Source organism: Rhincodon typus, chromosome 6 (genome assembly GCF_021869965.1).
Source record: "Rhincodon typus isolate 14 chromosome 6, sRhiTyp1.1, whole genome shotgun sequence".
NCBI lineage: Eukaryota > Metazoa > Chordata > Chondrichthyes > Orectolobiformes > Rhincodontidae > Rhincodon > Rhincodon typus.
Window position 1 is genome coordinate 31,459,236 of NC_063337.1, and position 25,000 is coordinate 31,484,235.

General features: G+C 39.7%; 1 protein-coding gene across 2 annotated transcripts in view; it reads right to left on the reverse strand.

Annotated features, from left to right (window-relative positions):
• Nucleotides 1-24,551, reverse strand: part of uspl1 (ubiquitin specific peptidase like 1) — a 31,312-nt gene extending 6,761 nt beyond the window's left edge. Inside the window, exons 1-6 of one of the 2 annotated variants that reach the window (XM_020523075.2) lie at nt 24,044-24,551; nt 15,815-15,986; nt 15,183-15,311; nt 14,194-14,827; nt 6,773-6,886; nt 2,321-2,450 (exon numbers count right to left, since the gene is read on the reverse strand). In XM_020523075.2, the coding sequence (XP_020378664.1) occupies nt 2,321-2,450; nt 6,773-6,886; nt 14,194-14,827; nt 15,183-15,311; nt 15,815-15,940 (1,133 nt within the window). In that variant the 5' untranslated portion in view covers nt 15,941-15,986; nt 24,044-24,551. Of the gene's footprint in view, nt 1-2,320; nt 2,451-6,772; nt 6,887-14,193; nt 14,828-15,182; nt 15,312-15,814; nt 16,933-24,043 lie in introns of those variants that run through there. The other variant, XM_048597801.1, reaches the window with a different exon arrangement.
• Between the last annotated feature and the right edge of the window lie 449 nt (nt 24,552-25,000).

Consider the following 25,000-nt stretch of genomic DNA (forward strand, 5'->3'; position numbering starts at 1 on the left):
AGATAATCAAGATGTCTTTCTTCATCACCTGAATCGATAGGAGTAAACATTTCTGCAGGGCTAAATAAAGTTGTGCAAATTGCATAACTTATTCCCCATGATTTTCCTCATTCCTTGAAATAAATTTCCAATATTCCTTTATTCTTTTAAATTGCTCTTTGTTGATATACTCTAGTGATTTGTGCACCTCGACACTTAAAATCCTTTTGTTCCTTCACAAATTCTTGTCACCCCCACATCAAAAGTATTCTGAACATTTTTTGCCTTGGAAACAAAGTTGATTAACCAGAGTCCACTTCCTTGATCCCTACAATCCATACAATTTCCAATCATGCTCAAGTTCAGAATTTTTTGCAATGATATGCAAGATAATCCTGGCATGCTTTGTACACCTTGGCCTGTACTATGTCATAACAGTCATAGAGTTCTATAGCAGAGAAAGGCACTTTGGCCCACTGCTTCCATGACAGTCAAAAGCCACCACCTAACTATTCTAAATAAAAATTGAAAGAACTGCAGATGCTGTAAATCAGAAACAAAAATAGAAATTGCTGGAAGAGCTCAGCAGCTCTGGCAGCATTTGTGAAGAGAAATCAGAGTTAGTGTTTCAGGTCCAGTGACCCTTCCTCAGAACTGGTTCTCACATCTCCTCTAAACCACCTGCCCCTTATCTTAAATCTATGCCCTCTAGTCATTAAACTCTATGTCAAGGAGAAAAGTTTATTCATGTCTACCTCACCTATACCCTTCAATTTTATACATCTCAATTATGTTCCCTCTCAATCTCCTCTGCTAGAAGGAAACAACCGCAGCCCATCCAATCTCTTTTCATAAATCCTTCAGTCCAGGCAACAATTCTCCAGTGCCATAACATCATTCCTATAATGTGGATTCCAGATTTGCACACAATGTTCTAGCTATGGCCTTCCAACATTATATACAGGTCCAGCATAAATTCCCTGCTCTTAAACTCTATGCCTGGGCTAAAAAAAGACAGGTATCCCAAATGCCTTCTTAGCCATTTTATCCACCTGTATCGATGCACATGCACACCAAGGTCCCATCGTTCATCATGCATTCCCCTGTCTTATATGTCCTGCCCAAGTCCATTGTGTCACATTTATCCGGATTGAATTCCATTTGCCACCGACCAGCCCATCCATATTCTCCTGTAATCTAAGACTATCCTCTCACTACTTTCCCAAGTATGGAGGATTTCAAGACTTGGGGGCACATTTTTAAGTTGAGAGGAGAAAGGTTTAATTAAAAACAAGGAACAAATTTTTTTACACTTCTGAGGAAGTGGTGGATGTGGGTACAAATACAACATTTAAAAGACACGTGGATAAGTATATGAATAGGAAAGGTTTGAAGGGATATGGGCCAGGAGCAGGCAGGTAGGATGAGTTTAGTTTGGAATTACGTTCAGCATGGACTGGTTGGACTGAAGGGTCTGTTTCCATGCTGTATGACTATGTTCGAGATGCTATAATTGTCTATCTGTAAATGGAAAACACAAGGGATAGTTGTTTTCCAGGACAAGAATTTATCAGTCTGGCATGTGCAAAGGCTTCTGTACAGCAGAACAGCCAGAGGAACAATGCACTGACACAAAGAATTTTCGAGATGGTTTATTCAAAATGGTGCCTCTTACCTGTTTTAATTCCAAGGGTGCAGCCGTGAAGAAAAATACAAAATATTTTGAACTTAGATAAATTGCGTACTGTTGTCCAACAGATTAACCTTTAATTATTTAGGAGAAATCTTTAGTGAGAGGATAGGATTGTTAATCTGTGGAATTCTATTCTCTATAGTGGAGGATGTCTCATTGAATTCATTCAAGCCAGAGTTAGGTAGATCTATGACAGATGAGTGTGTCAAGGGCAGCAGGAAAGTAGAATCGAGGTGGTGATCACATCTGCCACAATATTATTGAATGGGAGAGGTGAAAATCTGTATGGTCTAATCCTGTTTCTAAATCTTTTGTAGTTCTTATTACTGTTGGATTTGTCTAACATTAGTTAAGCAATCCATTAGATTCACGTAAGGTTACAGAAAAAAAATCAACTGCATTATTTTACTCTTTCACTGTTTTGGCATTAATGCATGATAAAACTGAATGGTGTCACAATAGAGAATCAAAGCTTTTCAGACTAAAATATTTTTGAATTTCTAAAATCCAAACATGTTTTCAGTAAAGAAATGGAGAAATGCTGAAAATTCACATCCAAAACAAGGAAATGTGTGCTAATTAAAGTTGGTCTGGTACCTAAATTGTGATTTAATATAATTAATGAAACTTAATTAAAAATACACTTACTTCTCCTCACATTTATAGCCACACTTCGTGCATTCAAAGCTCCAAATATATGATTGCATGAACAGCGCCTCAACGTTTGGATCCTGCCGTAGGAGTTGTGGAAAAGCAAAGACTGGGCTATCGGGGACTCCTGAAAGAGAGGAGAAAATATATTAATGTATTATAGTAAAGACTAAATCCTCACAAGCTCCATGCTACATTCTAATTCCAATAACAGCCACTCTTCTTTTGGAGAGGGGGTGGAGGGCAAAGAGAGATGGCATTTGAAAGAGGATTTCAGAGTATAGCTCATTGTCAACAGGAGAGAAAAAGAATACAGACATAAGGTGCAGAGCTGGATGAACACAGCAGGCCAAGCAGCATCATAGGAGCAGAAAGGCTGACGTTTCGGGCCTAGACCCTTCATCAGAAAAAGTGCAGATTGCACTGACTGAAGTCTAGCACAAGTCATCTGTTGGAAACAACAGTAATTGCACAATTTAAGAATCTTCCCCACTGTTTTCAGTATGTTAATGCTAACATGATAACGGGTGACTGTTAAAACTTGCAGGTAACTAGGACTCTGATAGAAGTTCAGGACATTTTGCTTTGAAATTCCTCTACCAAATGTTAGCAGTGGAGTTCAAAACGTTATTACCAAGGTATTCAGCTTCTATCAACTGAAACCTTGAAAATTGACATTTGTTTTTTGGAAAAAAACTGCCAAAGTATTATAACTTATTTGTTCATAGGAGGTGGGTGTTACTGGTTAAGCCAGCATTTATTGGTCAACCTAATTGCCGTCAAGATGACGACAGTGGACCACCTTCATGAATTGCTGCAGTCTTTGGGGTACAGATATGCTCACAGTGCTGTTAAGGATTTCCAGGATTTTGACTAAGCTACAGTGTTGGAATGGTGACGTATTTCCAAGTCAGGATGGCCCAGGGCTTGGAAGGGAATAATAAGGTCATAGCATTCCTCTGCATCTGCTGCCCTTACTTTTCTAAGTCAAAGAGGTTATGGGTTTGGAAGATTCTGTTGAAGAAGTCTGGTGAGTTTCTTTGGTGCATCCTTATATGGTACACATGGCTACCACTGTGCAATGGTGGCAGGTGGGATGAATGCTTAAAGTTGGCATATGGTCAAGTGTGTTACTGATCAAGTGGGCTACCTTGTCCTAAATTGTGTTGGGTACTCATACTGGAAAGTAGAGAGTTTTCCATTAGACTCTTGGACTTCTGACTTGTAGATAGTGGCTTTGGGAAGTCAGGAAGTGAGTTACTGCAGAACACCCAAATTCTAACCTTCTCCTGCAGTCACAGTACTTATATGACTGATTCAGATCAAATTCTGGTCAATGGTGGGCCTCACCCCAGCCACCCCAATCATGTATGACGCAAAACATTGTGCTATCATCAGTGAACATCCCAGTTCCGAACCTTGCAACAGAGGGAAAGTCATTGATGAATAAGGCAGTTGAAAATAGTTGGACCTGCAACAGAGGAATATCTGCACCGATATCCTGGAACTTAGATGACTGACCTCTAACAATCACTCTCAGCATAAAAGGAAGATGGCTATGATTCCAATGAGTGGAGGTTTTCTAATTTCCATTTCTTTCTTAATGCCATTCTGGGTCAAATACTGCCTTAATGTTAAGCGCAGTCATTCTCACTACCCCGAGTTCACCTCGTGTCCGTAATTGGACAAAAGCTGCAATGAGGGCAGGAGCACAGTGAATCTGACAGAACCTAACCTGAGCATTGGAACACAAGCTTTTGCTATTTATTGATCTTTCCATCATTTTATTGATGCTCAGAAGTAGACGAATGGGTGGTAATTGACCAGGTTGGATTTGTTCTGTTTTTGTGGATACTAGTCGAAATAGTTGACACAATTAATGCTGTAATGATGCCTTTAGTTAGGCATGATACACAACAGTATAATAGCTCCATCATTGTTCCTGAATTCAATGCAAACATACTCTGTTTTTGACCCCCTCGATGACATCTCTTTTAAGTGCTATTAGTTTCATTGAGCGCAACTGCCAATCCTTCCCTTTTTCCTTTATTCCTTCCTTTTCTGAATACCTTGTAATGAGGGTAATGAGTTCCCAATTTTCCTCCCCTTCATTGATCCAAGTTTCTTTAATATGCACAGCAGTCAGACCTATCCAGAACTTGTAAACTGAAAACATCTACCACTGCCCTTCTCCTGGTGTCAGTGAAAAGACAAAAAAAAACAATGAATTCTAAGGAAAGATCTAGCTTTAGTGGATCAACTACTCAGGTGAAGAAAGACCATCATTTTACAGATGACAGTGTCATCATTACTAAAAATCAAAGGAACTTGAAGATACAATTTAACCCACCATTGTGATCTGTACTTTTGATCTTCAGGATTGTGTTCCCCATCTGTACTTTTTCCCTACTGGTGTCAAACTGCTTGCTTTAGTTGTGACTGAGTGTGCATGCATGTTTATTTGCGGTGTTAAGTTGTATAGTCAAAGATCGGTTATTCTTTCTTTTCTCTGCCATTTGTTCAAAAGAAATGTGCACAATACGTAGATATTTTCTATTAATGAATAAGCCTGATGTGAACTGCTGGTGTCCTGAATAGAAGTCAGTCAAATTCATTATTTAAAAAAAATTCACACTGTGGGATGTGGGCATCGCTGGCTGGTCAGCCAGCATTTACTGCCTGTCCCTAGTTGCCCTTGAGAGGGTTGTGAAATGCCTTCTTGAACTGGAGTCCAAAAGCTCTAGGTAGACCACAATGCTATTACGGAATAAACTCCGGGATTTTGACCTAATTGGATTTCACACATTTTGTAATGGCTTGTGAACAGTGGAACATGAATACAGGGTCATAGAGGTGTATGGCATGGAAACAGACCCTTCGGTCCAACACGTCCATGCCGACCAGATATCCTAAATTGATCTACTCCCAATTGTCAGCATTTAGCCCATTTCCCTCTAAACACTTCCTATTCATATACCCACTCAGATGCCTTTTAAATGTTGTAATTGTATCAGTCTCCACCACTTCCTCTAGCAGCTCATTCCATACACGCAGCACCCTCAGTGTGAAAATGTTGCCCCTTAGGTCCCTTTATATCTTTCCCCTCCCACCTTAAACTTATGTCCTCTAGTTTTGGACTCCCCTACCCTGGGGAAAATTGGCACACTCTCCCCAGTAAAGCCATGACAGGACTTTATTCCAATTGAGTTTCTCCACCTCATGTTTGAACTTTGCAAACTTTCATCTTAGTGCTTCCAATTTCACTCTTTTTCTTCAACTGAGGATTCTAATCCCTACTGTAATTGACAAGGCCCTCGGCAGTGTCCATTCTATTTCTCGCATTTAACATCTCTCCAGACTACATTAATGGTACTCCCTTGTTCTCACCTCCCACATCTGAGGCTTCCATCTTCATTTCCATCTCTGCCATCTCCAGCACAATGCCACCACTGAACACTTTATCCGCGCATCCTGCCACATTCAATCTTCTGAAGGAACCATTCTCTCCATGACACCCTTGGCCACACCTTAGCTTCCCTTAAGACTTTTGTTTCCTACTGCACCTTTTCACACAAACACAGGGGATGCAACAGCCGCCATTTGTGTTCATTTCCGACAGTCAACACCCCAAACACACCTAGGTTGAAAGTCATTTACTTGTATTTCTTTCAATTCTGTATTGTACATGATGCACAGTATAGTCTTCCCTAAATGTGCTGGGGAGTAGAGAGAAATCAAACACATATTAGGTGACGGTTTTTGTGGAACACCACTCCACCAGTACAACCCTAAGCTCTCATTCACTTGTAATGTTAATTTCACACCTTGATCCCACTCTCACCTTACTACTCTTGATCTGCTGCAGTACTCTTTAGAAGCTCAATAGAAGCCAAAGACCAGCACCTCACCTTTTGACCGAACACCCTTCCTATTGGCAGAGCTCAACATCGAGTCAGCAATTTTAAATGATATCCTTTAATACTGATTCTTGTTTGGATTTCTTTACTGGTTTGGAACTTTTTTTTTTTATAAAGTGTCCTTTGCTGTCAGACAGAAGTTATTCAGAATCTTGCCATTCTAATCATCTCAAGACATTTCCTGGTTCAATTACCATCTCATTTAACCTTGCACCACGAAATTTTTTCTCACTTCACTTGGCTTTCACTGGAACATAAACCTTCTCTTTTCTTCTTCTTTTCATCCCCTCACCATTTACTAGTTCAAAACCTATTGCATTTCAACAGTTTCTACTTATGAAAGGTCACTGAGCTGAAATATCATCCTGGTTTCTCACTTGTTGCCATACCTGCTGAGTACCACCAGAATTTTTGCTTTTATTGCATTAGTAGCATGCCCATTTTCTGCAAATTAAACAAAATAAAAACCACTTCTGTAAAAAAAAGTAAATTAAAAGAGCTTATAAAGTTGTACAGTATGTACAAGAATTACCCAATTCACATTTCAATTTTGGTTGAAGAAGCTGGAAGAGACTCTCTCGGACACTGTTTAATACTAATTCGATACGACCAAGTATTTTGGGGGGAATCTTCCATAAACCATTACCTGAAAACATAAGAATAGTTCAGTAAAACGCAATTTGACAGTCCCCAACAGTGCAGCAATCAAGGGAATCTAAAATTCATGAAATTCTACTTCTATATTTGTGACATGAAACTGAAGTCAAACTTAAAGTGAAATAGTTCAGAAATCACAAGGAAACATTTACATGACTATGCAGCATAGTCTGGAGTTACTTTACACTAATACACATGGACAGACATCATGTAAAGATGGTGATGTAAATTTGATGTTTGTTATCTCTACTCCAAACACACTTCCAGTTGGCCACCCACCTTCCATAAACAAACTGCTTTCCAAGTCCTAACTCAGACCAAGTCCTGTTCAACACTACGCTCACTAAAGTAGAGCTTTTGGCCCTTCTTGTCTCATTGCCTCTAATTTTATCGGGGAGGCGATGGCCTTGTGGGATTTAGACGTTTCAGCAGGCAAGACAGAGGGGGATGTAGAAAAGGTGGGGGAGTTGTGTTACTGAAAAAGGAGACTATCACAATATACTGAGGGAGGTCACCTCGGATAGCTCATCCAGTGAGACTATATGGATAGAGCTCAGGAATACCAAGGGTGCAATCACTTTGATGGGATGCTACTATATGCCTCCCAGCAGCCAGCAAGTGATAGAAGAATGGATATGTCGACAGATTATGGAAGAATGTAAAAACGGCGGAGTTGTTGTGGTGGGTAATTTTAACTTCCCTATATTGACTGAGATTCACTCAGTGCCAGGGGCTTGGCCGGCAGCGAATGTGTTAGGTGTGTCCATGATGGGTTTTTTGAAACAATATGTAAATAATGCAACAAGGGAAGGGGCCATAGTAGGCCTAGCATTAGAGAATGAGTCCAGCCAGGTGATCGAAGTTTCAACGTGGGGGTGCATTTTGGGAACAGTTACTATAATTCTGTTAAGTTTGAAGTTACTCATAGATAAGGACAACAGTAGTCCTTAGGTGAAGGTATTAAATTGGGGGAGGGCTAACTACCACAATGTTAGGCAGGAACTGGAGAATGCAGATTGGAGGGTGGCTGTTTAAGAGTAAATTCACATCTGGCATGTGGGAATCTTATAAAGTCCAGTCGATTAGAGTTCAGGACCAGCATATTCCTGTGTAAACGAGGGATCAGGATGGCAAGATTTAGGAACTGTGGATTATAAGAGAAATTGAGAGCTTAGTCGAAAAGAAAATGGAGGCACATATAAAGTTTAGGAAACTGAACAGAGGCAGATACCTTGAAAAATACAGTTAGGGCAGGAAAGAACTCAAACAAGGAATTAGGAGGGTTTAAAAGTGTTGGTAAAGATCTGTAGCGCGGGTTGTGGGCAATGTTGTTGACTTGCTCACCGAGCTGGCTTGTTTTAGTTCAGACGTTTCGTCACCATACTAGGTGACATCATCAGCGGAGCCTCCAATGGAGCGAACTTATTCTACTCCACTTGGAATTTATACTGTCTGGTCTGTTATGGTGAGTAGTGTCATATGAACGAAAACAAAGCCGCTCAGCAAGCAAGTCAACAACCTCAATTAGCAGGGCTAAAAGGGGGCATAAAATGTCCTTGCTAAACAGGATTAAGGACAATTTCAAGGCTTTTTATATATATAAAAGGAGCTAGAGGCCGGCTTTAGAAAGGGTAGGTCCACACAAGGACAAAGGAGGAATTTATGCGTAGACCCGGAGTAAGTGGATGAGATCCTTAACAGATACTTTGCATGAGTATTCACAAAGGAGAAGGACATGGTGGATGGTGAGAGTCAGGAGGGGTGTGCTGATATTCTGGAGCATACCAATATAAAAAACAAAGGCGGTGTTGGGTGTTTTAAAAAGCATTAATATAGACAAGTCTCCAGGACTTGATGAGATTTATCCTAGAATATTGAGGGAGGCAGGTAAAGAAATTGCTGGGGCCTTGTATAAAATCTTTGTTTCTTCTTTAGTCTCAGGAGTGGTCCCTGTTCCTTTGTTTAAGAAGGGCAACAGGGATAATCCAGGAAACTTTAGACTGATAAGCCTTACTTAAGTGATATGCAAATTATTGGAGAAGATTCTTAGGGGTAGGTTTTACTGGAAAAAATTGACTTAGTAACAATAGCATAGCTTTGTGTGGGGCAGCTTGCATCTCACAAACTCAATTGACTTTGAGGAAGTGACAAAGATGACTGATAAAGGCAGGGTGGTAGATGTTGTTTATATGGACATTAGCAAGGCCTTTGACAAACTCTCACGGCAGGTGAAAAAAGGTGATGTCACATGAGAACCACATTGAATTGCTAAGTTGGATACAGAACAAGCTTAGTCATAGAAGACAGGTGCCTGGTTGTAAGATTGGAAATCTGTGACTAGTGATGTTCCACAGGGATCAGTGCTTGGAGCCATGTTGTTTATATTTATAAATAAATGATTTGGACGAGAATATAGTAATCAGGCCACCTAAGTTTGCAGACGACACAAAGATTGGGGGAGCTACAGATAGTGAGGACGATTGCCAGAGAATACAGCAGGATACAGACAAGCTAGAGACTTGGGTAGAGAAATGGGAGATAGAGTTTAATCTGGACAAATGCAAGGTGATGCGTTTTGGGAGATGTGCTGCAGGAGCGGAGTATACAGTAAATGGCCGAACCCTTAATAGCATCAACATACAGAAGGATCTAGGTGTACAGAACAACAGTTCCCCGAAAATGGCAACAAAAGTGGATAAGGTGGTCAAGAAGGCATATGGCATGCTTGCCTTCATTGGTCAGGGCATAGAGTATAAAAATTAGCAAGCCATGTTGCAACTGCACAGAACTTTAGTTCAGCCGCATTTGGAATGCTGTATACAGTCCTGGTTGCACACTACTAGAATGATGTGGTAGTTTTACAGACAGTACAGAAAAAGTTTTCCATGATGATGGAGGGTATTAGCTACGAGGACAGATTGAAAAAATTTGGTTTGTTTTCACTTGAACATTGATGGATGATTGCAACCTAATAGAGGTTTACAAAATTATAAGAGGCATGGATAGAATGGATAGTCAGAGTCTTCTTTTCCCCAAGCTAGAAATATAAGTTACTAGGGGAAATGGACTAAGGTAAAAGGAGGTAAGTTTATTAAAAAAAAGCTTCTCCTTTAAATATTAGATGGTAAATGCATCGAATGCACTGCCAGAGGTGGTCGTGCAGGCAGATATAATAGCAATGTCTACGAAGCATCTTGACAGATATACTGTATGAATAGACAGGGAATAGAGGGATACATACAACATAAAGCCAAAAGGTTTCTAGCTTTGAAAAGCATTTGTGAGTGCAGTCTTGGTTGGGTGAAGGGCCTGTTCCTGTGCTATACTGTTCTTTGTTCTATGACAGGAAACAAGGAGAGTGAAAGCACGCATTCCAACGTTCCCTGCTTCAAAGAAAAGAACCCATGCTTATCCAGCCTCTCTTCATAGCTAAAGTGCTCCATGCCAGGCAACATCCTAGCGAATCTCCTCTGCACCTCCTCCAGTTCAATCACAAATTCTCTACATGTAGATATCAGAACTGCACACAGTACTTCAGATGCGGCCTAACCAAAACCCTGTTGAGATCCAACAAGACCTTCTGGCTCTTATAATTTATGCTTTGACTGATAAAGGCAAGTGTTGCGAATGCCTTAACTACCCTATTAATTACCCTGCCACCTTCAGGAATTTGGACAAGCACCTTAAGATCCTCTTGTGCTCTTAAGCTTCCTCATGTTGCGCCATGCAAAGTACTCCCTCATCTTGTTACTTCATCCAAAGTGCGTCACGTCACACTCATCAGGTTTTAAATCCTGTCACTGATCTGTCCAAATCGTTATATTCTTCAGTAACCCAATAACTTCTTCCTCACCCAGCCAATCTTCATGGTATCTGTAAATATATTCATCATCCCTCCCATTTTCTTATCTGCAACTATGAAAATAGCACCAGAAGAGCATTCGTCACCACAGTGCCCTGCACGAGTTGCAGAATATAAGTCTGGATGTCACAAACATCGGGTGAAGTGGATGCCAGAAAATTAGTATTTGAAAATGGAGGTTTTTGGATTAGGGAATGAACTGCATGTTCCAGGTTTGACAAGAGTTCCCTGAAATCTGGGATTAGTGGCATATATAATTGGTAGGATTGATCTAAACTGCAGGAACAAATTGCTGCAGCTGCTGGAATCTGTACTAAAAATAACAAATGCTGGAGATCACAGCGGGTCAAACAGTATCCATGGAGAGAGAGAGCAAGCTGACATTTAGTCTAGGTGACTCTTCATCAGAGCAAATTGCCAGCCTGTTTCAAAAATCTCTCAATTGATTCACTATCTCCTTTAATGTTAGGAGGATTGTAGAAACAACAGCAAGAGTAGACCGATCAAGCTTGCTCTGCCATTCAGTATGATCATGGCTGAACTCAATCTTAATGCCATATTCCAGCTCGATCCTCATATCCCTCATTTGTCTAGAAATTGATTCCTTCCTTAAATTATTCAGTCACTTCGCCTCTTCTGCCTTTTGTAGTACAAAATTTTACAAGTTCACCACTCTGAGTGAAGAACTTTCTCAATTCTCCTAGACTCTCTACCCCATATCCCAGACTGTGATCCTCGTTTTTAGACTGTCCCAGCCAGGGGAATATCACACAGGGTGGCGTTCTTCTTTGTAGGCATGACAGAAGTTGATTGAGTGCTGAGCGAAGGGAAAGTGTCTGGCTGTGTCTAGTATTATGAGGTGGTGGAATCTTGGAAAGTTCAAGAGGTACTTTAAGTCTCATTATGGGAAACTCGTGCACAAAAGTACCGCAAGTGATCTTGTCAATTGAGAGCATTGGGGCCAGGATGTGATCAGCACTGTGTTCAAGAGTTGGTCATCTCTGGATGCTGGAACATGGGATTTTTTTTTTGTGACAGGGTTTCTAAATCCTGAAAGTTGCCAGGATCATTTATGGTACCTCAGAGAATGAAGCAAGAAGGTGTCACACCAGCTCGAAAAATGAAAGATGCAGCAATTCTGGGAACCTGCAATTGGGTTGGGAAATGTAAGGCAATGCTTTTCAATTCAGCACCTTAAACTCTTCTCCCAAGATTTTAAAAATTCCACTAACCTGTTTAGTCATTGATTCCAACTAGGTCTATGGCTTTGGAGTATTTTCATTTTTGTTTTAAGGTTTTTGGCCAGACAACAGGGCATTACTTTCAAGTCAAACAAAGTCTATTCACTTTAGAATATTTTAGTCTACCGTTACCCTTATTCTTGTAATCCACATGGTTTTCATCTCCTTGGAAATTCTCCTACCTCATTGTTCTACTTTCATAATTATCACCACGAAGGAAAGGCTACTAAAAAAAATTACTACAACTAAAATCTGAGAAGCCCTGAATGCCTGCATCCAAGGGTGTTGATAGTAGATGTATGGTTTTAATTTTACAAAATTCCTTGGATTCTGGAAAAGGTTCCATCAGATTGGAAAACAGCAAATACGGATGTCACCATTCAACAAAAGTGGGAGACAGAAAAATAGGAAACTATCAATTAGTCAACCTAAAATGATGGAAATTAGTGAGGAGGTTAGGGCAGAGTACTAAGAAAGTCTTATTCTAATAGGCAGTCAACAGTTTTGGGAGGGAAATCATGTTTGTTTATTAGAGCTCTTTGAGAAAGTAACCAAGTGAATAAAGGAGAACCTGCGTATGTGCTGCACTTAATTTCCCAAAGGTATCTGACACATTTACTATGCAAAGTAAGAGCTCACAGTGTAGGGCGGGTCACGGTTTTACAGATAAAGGATTGGTTGATAAATAGGAAACAGACAGTGGGAATAAACGGATCATCTTCAGATTGGCAAGCTCTGATGTCAGTAGAATGGAGTACCATATCAGTGTGGGCCCTCAATTATTTAGGACTTATATCAATAACTCAGATGGAGGAACAAAATATATGACTGTCTCACTAGCAAATTTAGCATAGGCGGAAAAGCAAGTTGTGAACAGAATATAAGGAGTCAGCAGAGGCATCTGGACAAGTTAGGTGAGTAAAGTATTGTAGGAAAATGCAAACTTGTCCACTTTGACAGGAAGAAATAGAAAAACAATCAATCATTTAAATAGAGAAACTGCAAAATTTGTTGGCGCTGATGCAAAGTAGCCTGGGAAAGGAGTCACAAGAATTAGTACAGAGGTACAGGATAAAGATAGACAAATGAAATGTTGCCATTTATTGCAAGGCAAATGGAATATAAAAGTAGTGATGTTTTGCTATAATTGCATACAGCACTGAAGACTTCAAATCTAGAGTATCATATGCAGTTTTTGTCTTCCTATTTAAGAAAGGATGCAAATGCATTAGAAGCAATTGAAAGGCAGTTCACCAAACTGATACCACAGTTGAAAGGATTATCTTATGAGGAAAGCTTAGACAGGATGGGCCATATCGATTGGAGTTTAGAAAAACAAGTGAATACCTTATTGATACATGTAAAAGATTATGATGATTTAACAGGATGGATGCTAAAAAGGGGTCTATCTTTAAACGATAAACTCGAACTAAGACACAGAGTTTAAAATATAAAATGATCTATGGTATTTCCCATTTAACTGCTTTCACTTTAATTATTTGCTGTTTCACAATACACCAGGTATTCACGGTACCTTTTAAAAATCACATATATATACACAAGTTTGCTTTTTAAATAAACCATTGTTTTAAGTTAAAACATATGTATTGCAAACTGCCACTAGCACCAAATTCCTGCAAAGGATCAAACTGTCTTTTTGTGTGCTAGCTACCTCACTTGGTCACCTAGTCTCTAGGACTTTCTCCAAGATTTAATTTAAATTAATAGAACAATCTAACCTTCATTCAATTAAATAATCAATTTTTGAATTGGACAATGTTGGCTTCCTTCGTCCTATATTTTACCAAAGCCCCAGCAGGGATTCTAATCCACAGCATTTTGACAAGACTGCTTCACTACTTTCTCTGAAATAGATACACAAGACAAAATTCTTGAAACACAATCTTCAACGAAATGAATTGATGGAAATATTTACTTCCAGTCTGCATTATCAGTAGTGGCAAAAATTTGAAGTTTTATTTGCAGGGAATGCTTCTCTTCTCCTAAAAAAGATATGGTCAGAGAACTCATGATATTGGCATGGGATGTAAATTATGATACGGTTTTTGTTTGGACAGAATTAGTGTTTAAAGCAAGTGGTAATAAGTAAGCAACAATGCATGGCAGTGGTTGAGATACATAAGGAAATCATAAATGTTTAGGTATCATAATGTAACACAGAACAATTCCTACCTTTGCAACGGCTTTGGCAGTTAGATACCAGGTCACAGGCCTGATCATATGCTGTGTACAGTTTCTTAAATGGAGATTCCATTTCCGTCTCTAGATTAGGCATTAATTTTCTTAGCACTTTCAAGTGGACCAAAGCTGTCAATATGCAGTCTAGCCAGCAGAGAGCAGATGTGTTCTTCCACTGAAGAAATAATTGTTCAACCTGTGACCCCACAATTGGAACTTCCAATTTAGTCTGACCAGAATGTTCAGATTCAGTCGGTGGTTCCTTTCTCTTGCCGTATAACTGATCAGGTACCACAGGAACTGCCTTATGAGGGATAACAATGCCATTTCTTTCACTAGAATTAACTGTATTATGATTGCTTCCATTTTCTGAACAAGGGACAAAATTGTCTATTTTATTTAGGTCAGTTTCAACTGGTTGAAATGCTTCCTTGGGTACATCACAAGATTCATTGAAAAAGTCTTTATTATTACAATTAGAAGTTTTCTGTCGTTTCACGTTCCGCTTATGCAGAGGAACTAGTGCAACTGATCCAAATACGCTCTTCGTAGTATGAACTGACGGTCGAGACAAGGTAGGTGAAATGAGGATCTCATTCAATGGTTTACATCCCAAAGGAAAGACACACTAGAAAGAATTTTAAAATTGTTAAAAGCAGAAATATATAACAAATGCAAATATCACCTGTGTGTGTCTAATTTTATTCCTTAAAATCTTACTACAAACATATTAATCAGAGAGCTGGAAAACTGGATTGCTTTCCAAACTGCAGATCAATGGCATGGTAACTATATAAAGGGCATGTAGACTCTGCTGAGAGAGTGCAGGTGGAATGAATTACTAGGGTTGGCTAACAATGTTGAATAACCTCTGAATTAATAAATTAATTAATTGCTCAGATTATTAACTACTTGATAACATGAAAAATATTTCAGGAGAGATTCCTGAAAACTAATATACTGGCATCTAAACTTTCCCATACCTGTGGACTTTCACAAAGAAGAATGGATTCCTCTAAACTTATATAGTATCGGCGCAAAGTTTTATTTTCTCCTTTTGCAGCACAGGCAGGACAGTATTGCTCTTGACTGAGTGAGGTATTTTCAGAAAACTGCAGAGAAGGAAAATGGAGCAAGTTACCAGTCATGTATACAATTCCGGGTTTTTAAAAAAATATTTAAACGGTTTTATACCATCCATCTGCTCATGACCAGATAGAAACTTAAAATACAATTTCAGATAGTTTTTTTTCACCTTCAGTAGAGAAGATGAAAAGCACACTTAAGGACAGTTTTATGCTGAACAAGAATGAAAAAGAATACTGTTTTTGCCAAGTTTACTTTCATATTCAAGTTTTTGTTGGAGAATAAAACTCAGTGATCTCTGGTGCATGTTTCAGCACTACTCAGGAGTTAGAGATTAGCATGATAACCATGTTTTCACTTCATATAAATCTTTCGCCATAGCACTTTGTGCAAGATTTCCGTGTCACTTTGAGTTTAGAATGCTCCACCTTTCTTCACCTTTTGAAGACAATAGATGCAAAATAATTTGAAAATATAATAAAATTTAGAACTTTGCTCAGTTTAGAGAGGAATAAACAGTTTTACTGACTTTTCCCAAATACCCCACCGTGTGGCTGGAAGATACATTTATATCAGTGCTTGGGCCACTCAGTGGCAAACCAGTCTTGGTCTTCTGTTTATCCGCCATGCTCAGCCAAAGGCTAACCTTTACCATCTCACCGGTGATTTGAAGTATACCATCAGGAACTTCTCAGAATACGCTGTTAAAATAAAAGTTGAAGATGTTGTTAGTGAATATTTAAAACCTTGATTTTTGCTAAATTGTGGGCAAACTGCAAACTTGTAACATACAACACCCATAGCTAGTATCATACTATAAACGTACATCTAATAAGCTCAAAATTATATGTAGCTAACAATGTTTTAAGCATCAATGCCAGATCAGGGAAACTGGTAGCTACCATCGGCTCACCAGTGTTAAATTGAGATTAATTTTACTGCTGTTTTAAGGAGAGGTGTAGCTGAGTTCTTGCACAGTCAATAAAAATGATCTAACCATAGCGTCTATCATTAGTTTTACTTGCACAGGAGACATTATAATGCTCACAACCTAAATATTTAAATTTAAAAATTAAACCTTAGTGAAGCATTGCACTTAAGAGCAGACAGACAAACTTTATTTTGATTTTTTTTAAAAACAGCCTGATTGCAGAAAGTTCACACTGTGTTGAGTACAATTCTATAAGTAATGCTTTTAAAGATATCTGTGCAAATATCTTTTCAAAATGGAGAAGAAAGCCTCAAATTAGCACGATTTAAAACTGAAAGGGAAGTAAAATATTAACAGACTTGCCTCAACAGGGCAAGTCTGATACCCACCTAGCCTATGGCAATTAATTCCATGGCTTTCATAACAGAACTGGTGGTCTTTGAAATCAAAATCTTGAACATGTTTGAATAGATTTAAATGTGGGTGCAAGGGAACAGAAAAATCACAATCCACTGTTAGCACTTTCTTCTCAATAGCTACAACATATCTTGCTTCTTCCAAAGAAGGTTGGCAAAATTCTTTACAATTACTCCTTCACACTAAAGACAGAACACAATAATGTGTACTAATCTGTCAGTCTTGAGCTAATTGAATCATAGAATCATTACAGTGTGAAAGCAGGCTATTTGGCTCATTGAGTCCACACCAACCCATCCCCTACCCTATCCCTGTAATCCTGCATTTCCTATGACTAATCCATCTAGCCCTGCATATCCCTGGACAGCAAAATGGCCAGTCCATTTAACCTGTACATCTTTGGACTGTTGGAGGAAATTGGATCACCTGGAGGAAACCCATGCAGACATGGGGTGAATGTGCAAATACCACACAGACAGTTGCCAAAGGGTGGAATCGAACCCGGGTCCCTGGCGCAATGAGGGAGTAATGTTAACCACTAAGCCACCATGCCGCCCAATTGGTCAAAGTGTTGCTAAATTGGTGATGGCAGGAGAGTGAATTATCACAGAAGCGTTACGCTGCAGGAGGCAATGATTCAGCCAAAAGAGTCTACATTGGCTCTCCAAATAACCATCAGGACTCAGTGCCATTCTCCTGCTTTTTCCTCAAACTACTACTCACTATTTAAAGGGAAACAATAATCCAATGAAATAAAATGAAATCCAATGACTATAATTAGGCAGGATTATTATGCAATGAATTCCATTAACAAGTGCACTTTTGGACATTGCCGAGAACAGGAGTAAATGTGTTCAAACACGCTGATGACATTTGCTGTCTGACTTCATCCCAGTTAGGTACCACAACACTCGTACCTAATTATCGGAGTCAACATTTTCTAGATGCAAGTAGAAAATATGAGACGGGGGGTGCAGAAAAGAGCAGAGAAGAGGAGAAAAATGAAGAATCTATGCGCAGCTGCTTATCTGCTTAATTTTAATTCAACAATAAAGAAAACGTTGGACAAAATTAGAAGTATTAGTGCTCAGTGAAACTGAAGCCTTGTAAGATCAGGTCCAATGCAGAGTAAAAGTTCTTTAAAAATAAAGTAATTGTTTATAAATGGAAATTGATCATGTTAGAATTTTATAAATCACCAGTTAGGCTTCAGAAGGCACATTGAACAAATCAGAGCACCACATTTTGAGAAGGATGCAAAAGCCTTAGAAAGAGTACAGCAGAAGTTTACCAGAATATTACAAAGGATGAGAAACTTACATTATGAAAGTAAGTTGCTAATGTTGGGGCTTTTCTCCTTGGAACAGCAATGACTGAGGTCACTGTAGAGGTTTTGATGCAGTAGATACATAAAACTATTGCTTCATAGAAGTGGGCCATAACCTGAAGTGACTGTTAAAATCATTTGCAAAAGATACAGAGGTAAGATGAAAACTGTTTTCAGTGCATTGTTACCAGCTGGTACACTCAGTCTGAAACGACAGCAGCAGCTGATTCAATAAGCAAATGTGAGTTGGCCAGATACTTGATGAAGTACTGACAGGGTTGTATATTGAAAGAAAATTGTGGAACTAAGCATGGTGGCACTTTCAAAGTGCCAATATAAACATAATTGATGAAACGCATCGTTCCGTGCTGCAAGTTTCTAGGATTTTGATTCTACTCGGACATGCATGACACCATTGTGAATTTACCATTTCCCACATCAAACCACATTTAAAACTATAATACAAAACATGGAACCATACTTCAAAGACCATCAACAGCTTATCACATTTTAAAAACCCTTCAACGATATCTATTTTGCCTTACATTTATTGTAGACAGCTTATACTAGGATACTATTTTTAAAAGAAATATTGGCACATTCGTAAAGGCCAATATTTTAAATAGGGTTTCACTGAAAATCATGAACAAAGCCAATACTATATAGGGTTCAAATTTAACACCGAAAAGAATGTTCTAATAGACTGATATTAGTAATTTATGCAGGAACTACACATCACTAAGATTGTTTTACAACTGTAATTGTAATAACCAAAACTGAGTTTTAAAAATCACTCACCTTGTTTAAGAAATGCAATAATCTGTCATCTGTATCCTAATTCCATCCAATTGCAGTCAGAATACCAAATTGTGCTCCCACTGTTAGGTCAGATATCAAGGAACCACTAATCAACCCAACTTTGTGTTTTTTAAACCATAATGGGTACACTTTTGAGAAAACAAAGTTTTATGCCGTACAGAAATGCCCAGTCAGCACACTGTAAAGAAAAATGTACAAGACCTCACACCAACCTCTACCTGTTCACCCTTGCCCCCTTGATTTGCTGTTATGTCCAACAGGCCTACTCTGAATATTTTAGATCCACAGACCATATTTGAAGTTTTTTAAAAATTAACATCACTTTCAATTTTTTAAAATTCATTTACAGAATGAGGGCATCCATTCTTAATTGCCCAAAGAGTGCTGTGGGTCTGGAATTACATGTAGTGCAGACAAGGAAAGATTGGCAGTTTCCTTCCCTAAAGGACATTAGCAGATGAGATGGGTTTTTCCAACAATCGACGATGGTTTCATGATCATCAGACTCTTACTTCCAGGTTTGTATTGAATTCAAATTCTATCATCTGCTATGGGGGATTTGAACCTGGGTCTCTGGATTAACAGTCCAGTGATAATACCACTAGGTCATTGCTTCCCCCATATTTAAAATTATTTTAAAATGGACTAGAAAGACAAGGCTGTTGAGCTATTTTATTTGAAAGATTTGTCATTCCTAAATTCGAAATTTTTATTTTGCCTCGGGGCAGGTTCTTCCACCAATAGGAAGCAAAATCTGAAGTCACAGATTTGGTAAACACTATTGATGCTATTCAGGAAAAGAGTTCTTGTTGCAGGGCTCCAAGTGTAATATATAAAACAATAATTCAGACACAAAGCACAGGTCAGTTTTATTAAAACATGACCTTGACCCTGCTCTAAAGATTTGCCGTAAAAACTGGTTGTTTGTAAACTAGTTAATATACACCCCTAGATTTTTTTTTAATTATAGACTTTGCAATTCTAAAGAATGAAGACATCAAAAATATGTGCATTGAGAGAAGGTACCACAATTTCTACATATTTCAACTCGCCATGATATCATAAAGTGTTACAATACAACAAACAGCAAAGTCAGCAAAATAAATTTCAACGGGCAAAACACTCCTGAACAAGTATATATGCTCCGATCAGGCCAGAAGAAAGTGAACTAAAATTTAGCAGTGGAGGATTTTCAACAACTAAACTATTTTAATTAAAAAAACCATTGTTTTAAAACTTTAGGTGAGTTTCTATGCTTCAGGACACCCATGCTACGGACCAATTGTTCGAAACAGAACAAATGAACTGCTCAAGTCGGTAATCAGAATTAGACTTCCCAAGGCCCTCTGCTTTAAAGTGGTAAATATCAACAGACAGCAACCGTGTAGAACACAACATGACCAACACGGAAAAGGAGATTAGTACAATGTTATTAAATTCAAAAGACGGCCAATCTTTGGGCATTGCAAATAAATTTCTTGCAAGTATACATCACAGAGCTGTTCATGATGCAGGAAGCGGCCATTTGGCCGATCACGTCTGCACCAGAATGCAGAATGGATAAACGTCTGCAGGCTACAATTGTACAGTATACTAAATTACTAAATATAATGGTATTGAATTAGAAATCTTTCTGCCAGATATTGGCAAGTAATAGATCCTGAACTGTTTATATAGATTTAAAAAATACTTTATGACTTTTGTTTTCAAAGATTAAAAATAGAAAAAAGCCTTTGTATGAGACACAAATATACAAATGTGAAAAATCCAGATACACTAAACCTTGTAGTTAGGTTATTTTTAGACTGACGATCATACCTCAGCCACAAGATCCAAGAACTCACATTCAATCATGGTCCATGCTGAATTTGACAAAATCAGCAAGTGATTAGGAAGACAATTGGGATGATATATTTAATTGCAATGGAAATGGAACATACAAGTAGGAATGCTTTGCATCAGATGTAGAGAGCACCGGTAAAGCCACATCGGGAATACTGTATATAGTTGCAGTTTCCTTATTTAAAAAAAAGAGAGTCAACGATGTCAGAGACATAGTTCAGAGAAGGTGTACATGACTGATATCTCGATTGGGGCCTCTCTTATGAGGAAAAGTTGGACTAGCTGGGCATGTAATCATTGCAGCTCAGAAAAATCAGAAGTGATTTTCGTGAAATGCAAGATCCTAAGAGGAACTCACAGGGTTAATTTTGAAAGAACGTTTCCCCTGGGAGAGGGATCAGAACAAGGGAAAACTGTTTAAGTATAAGATTTCGTATTTAAGATGGAGAAGAGATTAATTTTCTTCCTCAGACATTGAGCATCAATGGAACTTTCTTTCACCAAAGAGCAAAGGGTCGTTTGAATACCTTTAAGGCTGACTTAGATAATATTCTTGATGAACAAGAGAGTCGATAATTATCAATGTGGAGTTCAGGCCACAGTCAGAATTTTTTTAATTCATTCACTGGAAGAGGGCATCGCTGGCTGGGCAGCATTTACTGTCCATCTCTAATTGCCCAGAGTCAACCACACTGCTGTGGGTCTGTAGTCATATCTAGGCCAGACCAGGTAAGGATGGCAGTTTCCTTCCCTAAAGGACATCAGTGAACCAGATGGGTTTTTCCAACAATCAATAATGGATTCATGGTCATCATTAGACTCTACTTCAGATATTTACTGAATTCAAATTCCACCATCTCCCGTGGTGGGATTCAAACCCGCGTCCCCAGAACATTATCTGGGTCTCTGGATTAATGGCCCAGAAATAGTACCACTGGGCCATCGCCTCCCAAATAAGATTAGTGGTGATGAGGCAAGAAGGGCCAAAAGCTCTACTCCTGCTCCTAATTCAAATGTTCAAACTGGGTGGAACAAACTGGGTAGATACAAAACTGGAAAAAAGGGTAGAAGCAATAATTACCATGTTTCATTTGCTATCTAGTGAGGCATATTGGAAAATTCCATGTGTAAATCAGCACTGGGCTGAGTTGGGATGCCCTCTTGGTCCCTGAATCTTAATGGTTGGGTTCTTGCAACTAGATAACAGGTAAAATAAATTTAAAAAACAAGTGCAGGGGACCCTTTAGTATTTACATCCATTTATAAGTGAATCATAAGCTTATGGAAAGAGCAGGTGTGGACACTAAATCTGAGAGTTTTGTAATAATGGTCTCCAGTTCTTTTTCAGATTTCAGGAAGTCCACACTGCTAGACTTCAATGGAGGAAATAGTGGTGCTCCCCAGAAATCAGTGTTAGGATGAATGATATTCTTGACATATATTAATAAGCAGTTGTTGAGTAATGGGGTACAACTCAAAACTGATGATAAAAGCTTTGACATTTGTGAACTCAAAGCAGAATAATGATAGACCTCAAAAGGACATAGATCAATTGGTCGAACAAAAAGACATATGGCAGATGATTTTTTAAAATTCATTCATGGGACATGGGCTTCGTTGGCTGGGCCAGCATTTATTGCACATTCCTAACTGCCCTTAAGAAGGTGGTGGCGAGCTGTTTTCTTGCATCGCTGCAGTCCATTTGGTGTAGATACATTCAAAATGCTGTTAGCAATTGAGTTCCAAGATTTTTACCCAGTGACAGGAAAGAAACTGTATTATACAGTTCCAAGTAAGGGCGGTGAGAGACTTGGAGGGGATCTTGTAGATAATGGTGTTCCCATGTATCTGCTGCCTTTGTATTTCTAGATGGTATTGGTTATGGTCAACAAGGTGCTGTATAAGGAGCCTGGTAAATTTCTCCAGTGCATCTTTTAGGTGGTACACACTGCTGCTACTGAGTGTCAGTGATGGAGGAAATTAGTTTTTGTGGATATGGTGCCAATCATGTGGGACCCTTTGTCCTGGATGGCGTTAAGCTTCTTGGAATGCTGTTAGAGCTGCACTCATCCAGGCAAGTAGAGAATCTGTCATCGTATTTCTGACTTGTATCGTGTACATGGTGGACAGACTTTGGGAAGTCGGGATGATGAAAGATTCCTAGCCTCTGACTTGCTCTTCTAGCCACAGGATTTAAATGGCTTGTCAGTTCAGTTTCTGGTCAATGCTAACCTGCAGGATGTTGATGGTGCGGGATTGAGCAATAGTAACACCATAGCAACTAGGCTTACTGTTAGATTCTCTCTTACTATGGTCATTACCTGGCACTTCTGTAGCAGAAATGCTACCTGCTACTTGGCAGCTCAAGCTTGGATACAGTCCAGCTGCAATGTAGGTAATATAAAAGTATGCTTCTAAAGGGAGTGCAGGAGCAGAAGGATGTAGGAGTTTATGTGCACTCATCACTGAGCCCATCAGGATAGTTTGGCAGAGAAGTTAATAAAGCATATTAAACCTGGACTTCATTAAGAACTGCTGTGCTGGAACCACTATGATTCAAGTAAAATTCCTGGAACAAAGACATTCAGTTACATGGATACATTGAAAACTAGGAGATTCTCCTCAAAGAGAAGCTTCATTGTTAGTTTGATGGAGCTCTTTGAGAAGGGCCAAGACAGAGAATATGGGGAGAAACCTATTGCTGGCAGATAGGTCGCAGATCACAGAGCGCAAATTCAAAGCGGTTGGGCAAAGAATCAACAATAATGAAGAAAATGTTTTACTACACAGTGAGTGATTAGGGTGTGGAGTACATGCCCTTAGACGATGAAGAGTGCGATGGAAATAAACTGAATTCAACCTCTTCAAAGCAGAACAATTATCTGAAGGAAGATTGGGGAAAAGGCAGTAACGTGAATTGGCACGAACTTCAAGGTCTGAATGATCTCCTTCTGTATAGTGATCATTCTATGAGTCTGATTGGAAATGTCGACACGCCACTGACCGGAACCGCGGCCCAAAGAAATAATTCCCAGCATTTACAAGGGAAGACAGTCGCGGGTGGGGTGGGAAGACGAGATCTGTGGTGAAGTGAAAGAATTCCCAAAGCTGGGCGAATACCTCAAAAATGACGGATACGTCACAGGGCCTGGTTTTAGCTCAAACACACGCTACCTGAAGGCTGTTGCCCGGGAAACTGACCGTGTATGCCGGCGGGGAAATGGATGGATGGATGGGGAGCTGGGGGCAAACAGAGCCCCACATGAGCCCAGCAAACCGAGCCCAGGCTCCCCCGTCAGCCAGCCAGCCAGCCAGCCAGCCATCCATCCATCGATCCCTCCATTAACCGAGTCGCTTCTATCAGGCCGAGTGGGCGTGAGAGCTCCGAGCACATGGAGGCTTCACGTGAAACCGGCGCTAACCTGAGGAGCTGCTGCAGCCGCCGCCGCCTTTCCCCCGCCTCTTCCTCCCGCGGTATCAGTGTCAGGGCCACCGCCGTTCGTGCCGGTCTCGCAAGCCACTATCCTCCCGCTCCCGCCGCTTCACCAACGTCTCCTCGACGCTTGGTTTCTTTTTTCCGCCGGCCACTTCCGGTCCGACTGCAACCCCGCTCAGGATCGAAGGTTCCCAGCTGCCGCCTGCTCCTGCCGTTCAATGATATGACAGTCAGTCACAACATCAAAATAAGGTGCCGTACAACAAACCAGGGACGTTTTAATTTTCGAATGAAAGTCCGTGTCTCGGCGCCCGTGAGGAAACTCTCCGTTTAACGAAAGTCTGTCAGAACTATCACACTCTCATTTTCATCTGGATTTTCGTTTTCTCGGTGTGAACACCATACACGTGGCCTGCAAAAATAAGCGTGCTCACTGCGGTATTTACGTCATGTTTTATGAATTCTACCAATTAAAATAATCAAATGCGCTTTGGCGTCCTCTAATAACAAGAGATTTATGTTCTTTCATCACCGAGGCATTGAAATATGGGCTGCAGCAAAAACTGGTGGAAATCTGGAATTAAAAATATGATCGAGGATATTGTATTTTACTGTAACATGATCAGGAAGTCTGGCAACATTTGTTGGGAAAAAAAATCTCAGTTAAGGACTAGAGGCCGACCGTTTCCGCCAACCCTCACTGATCATGAGATAGTAGGAACTGCAGATGCTGGAGAATCTGAGATAACAAGGTGTAGAGCTGGATGAACACAGCAGGCCAAGCAGCATCATAGGAGCAGGAAGGCTGATGTTTCGGGCCTAGACCCTTCTTCAGAAATGGGGGAGGGGAAGGGGGTTCTGAAATAAATAGGGAGAGAGGGGGAGGCGGATAGAAGATGGACAGAGGAGAAGATAGTGGAGAGGACACAGACGGTTCAAAGAG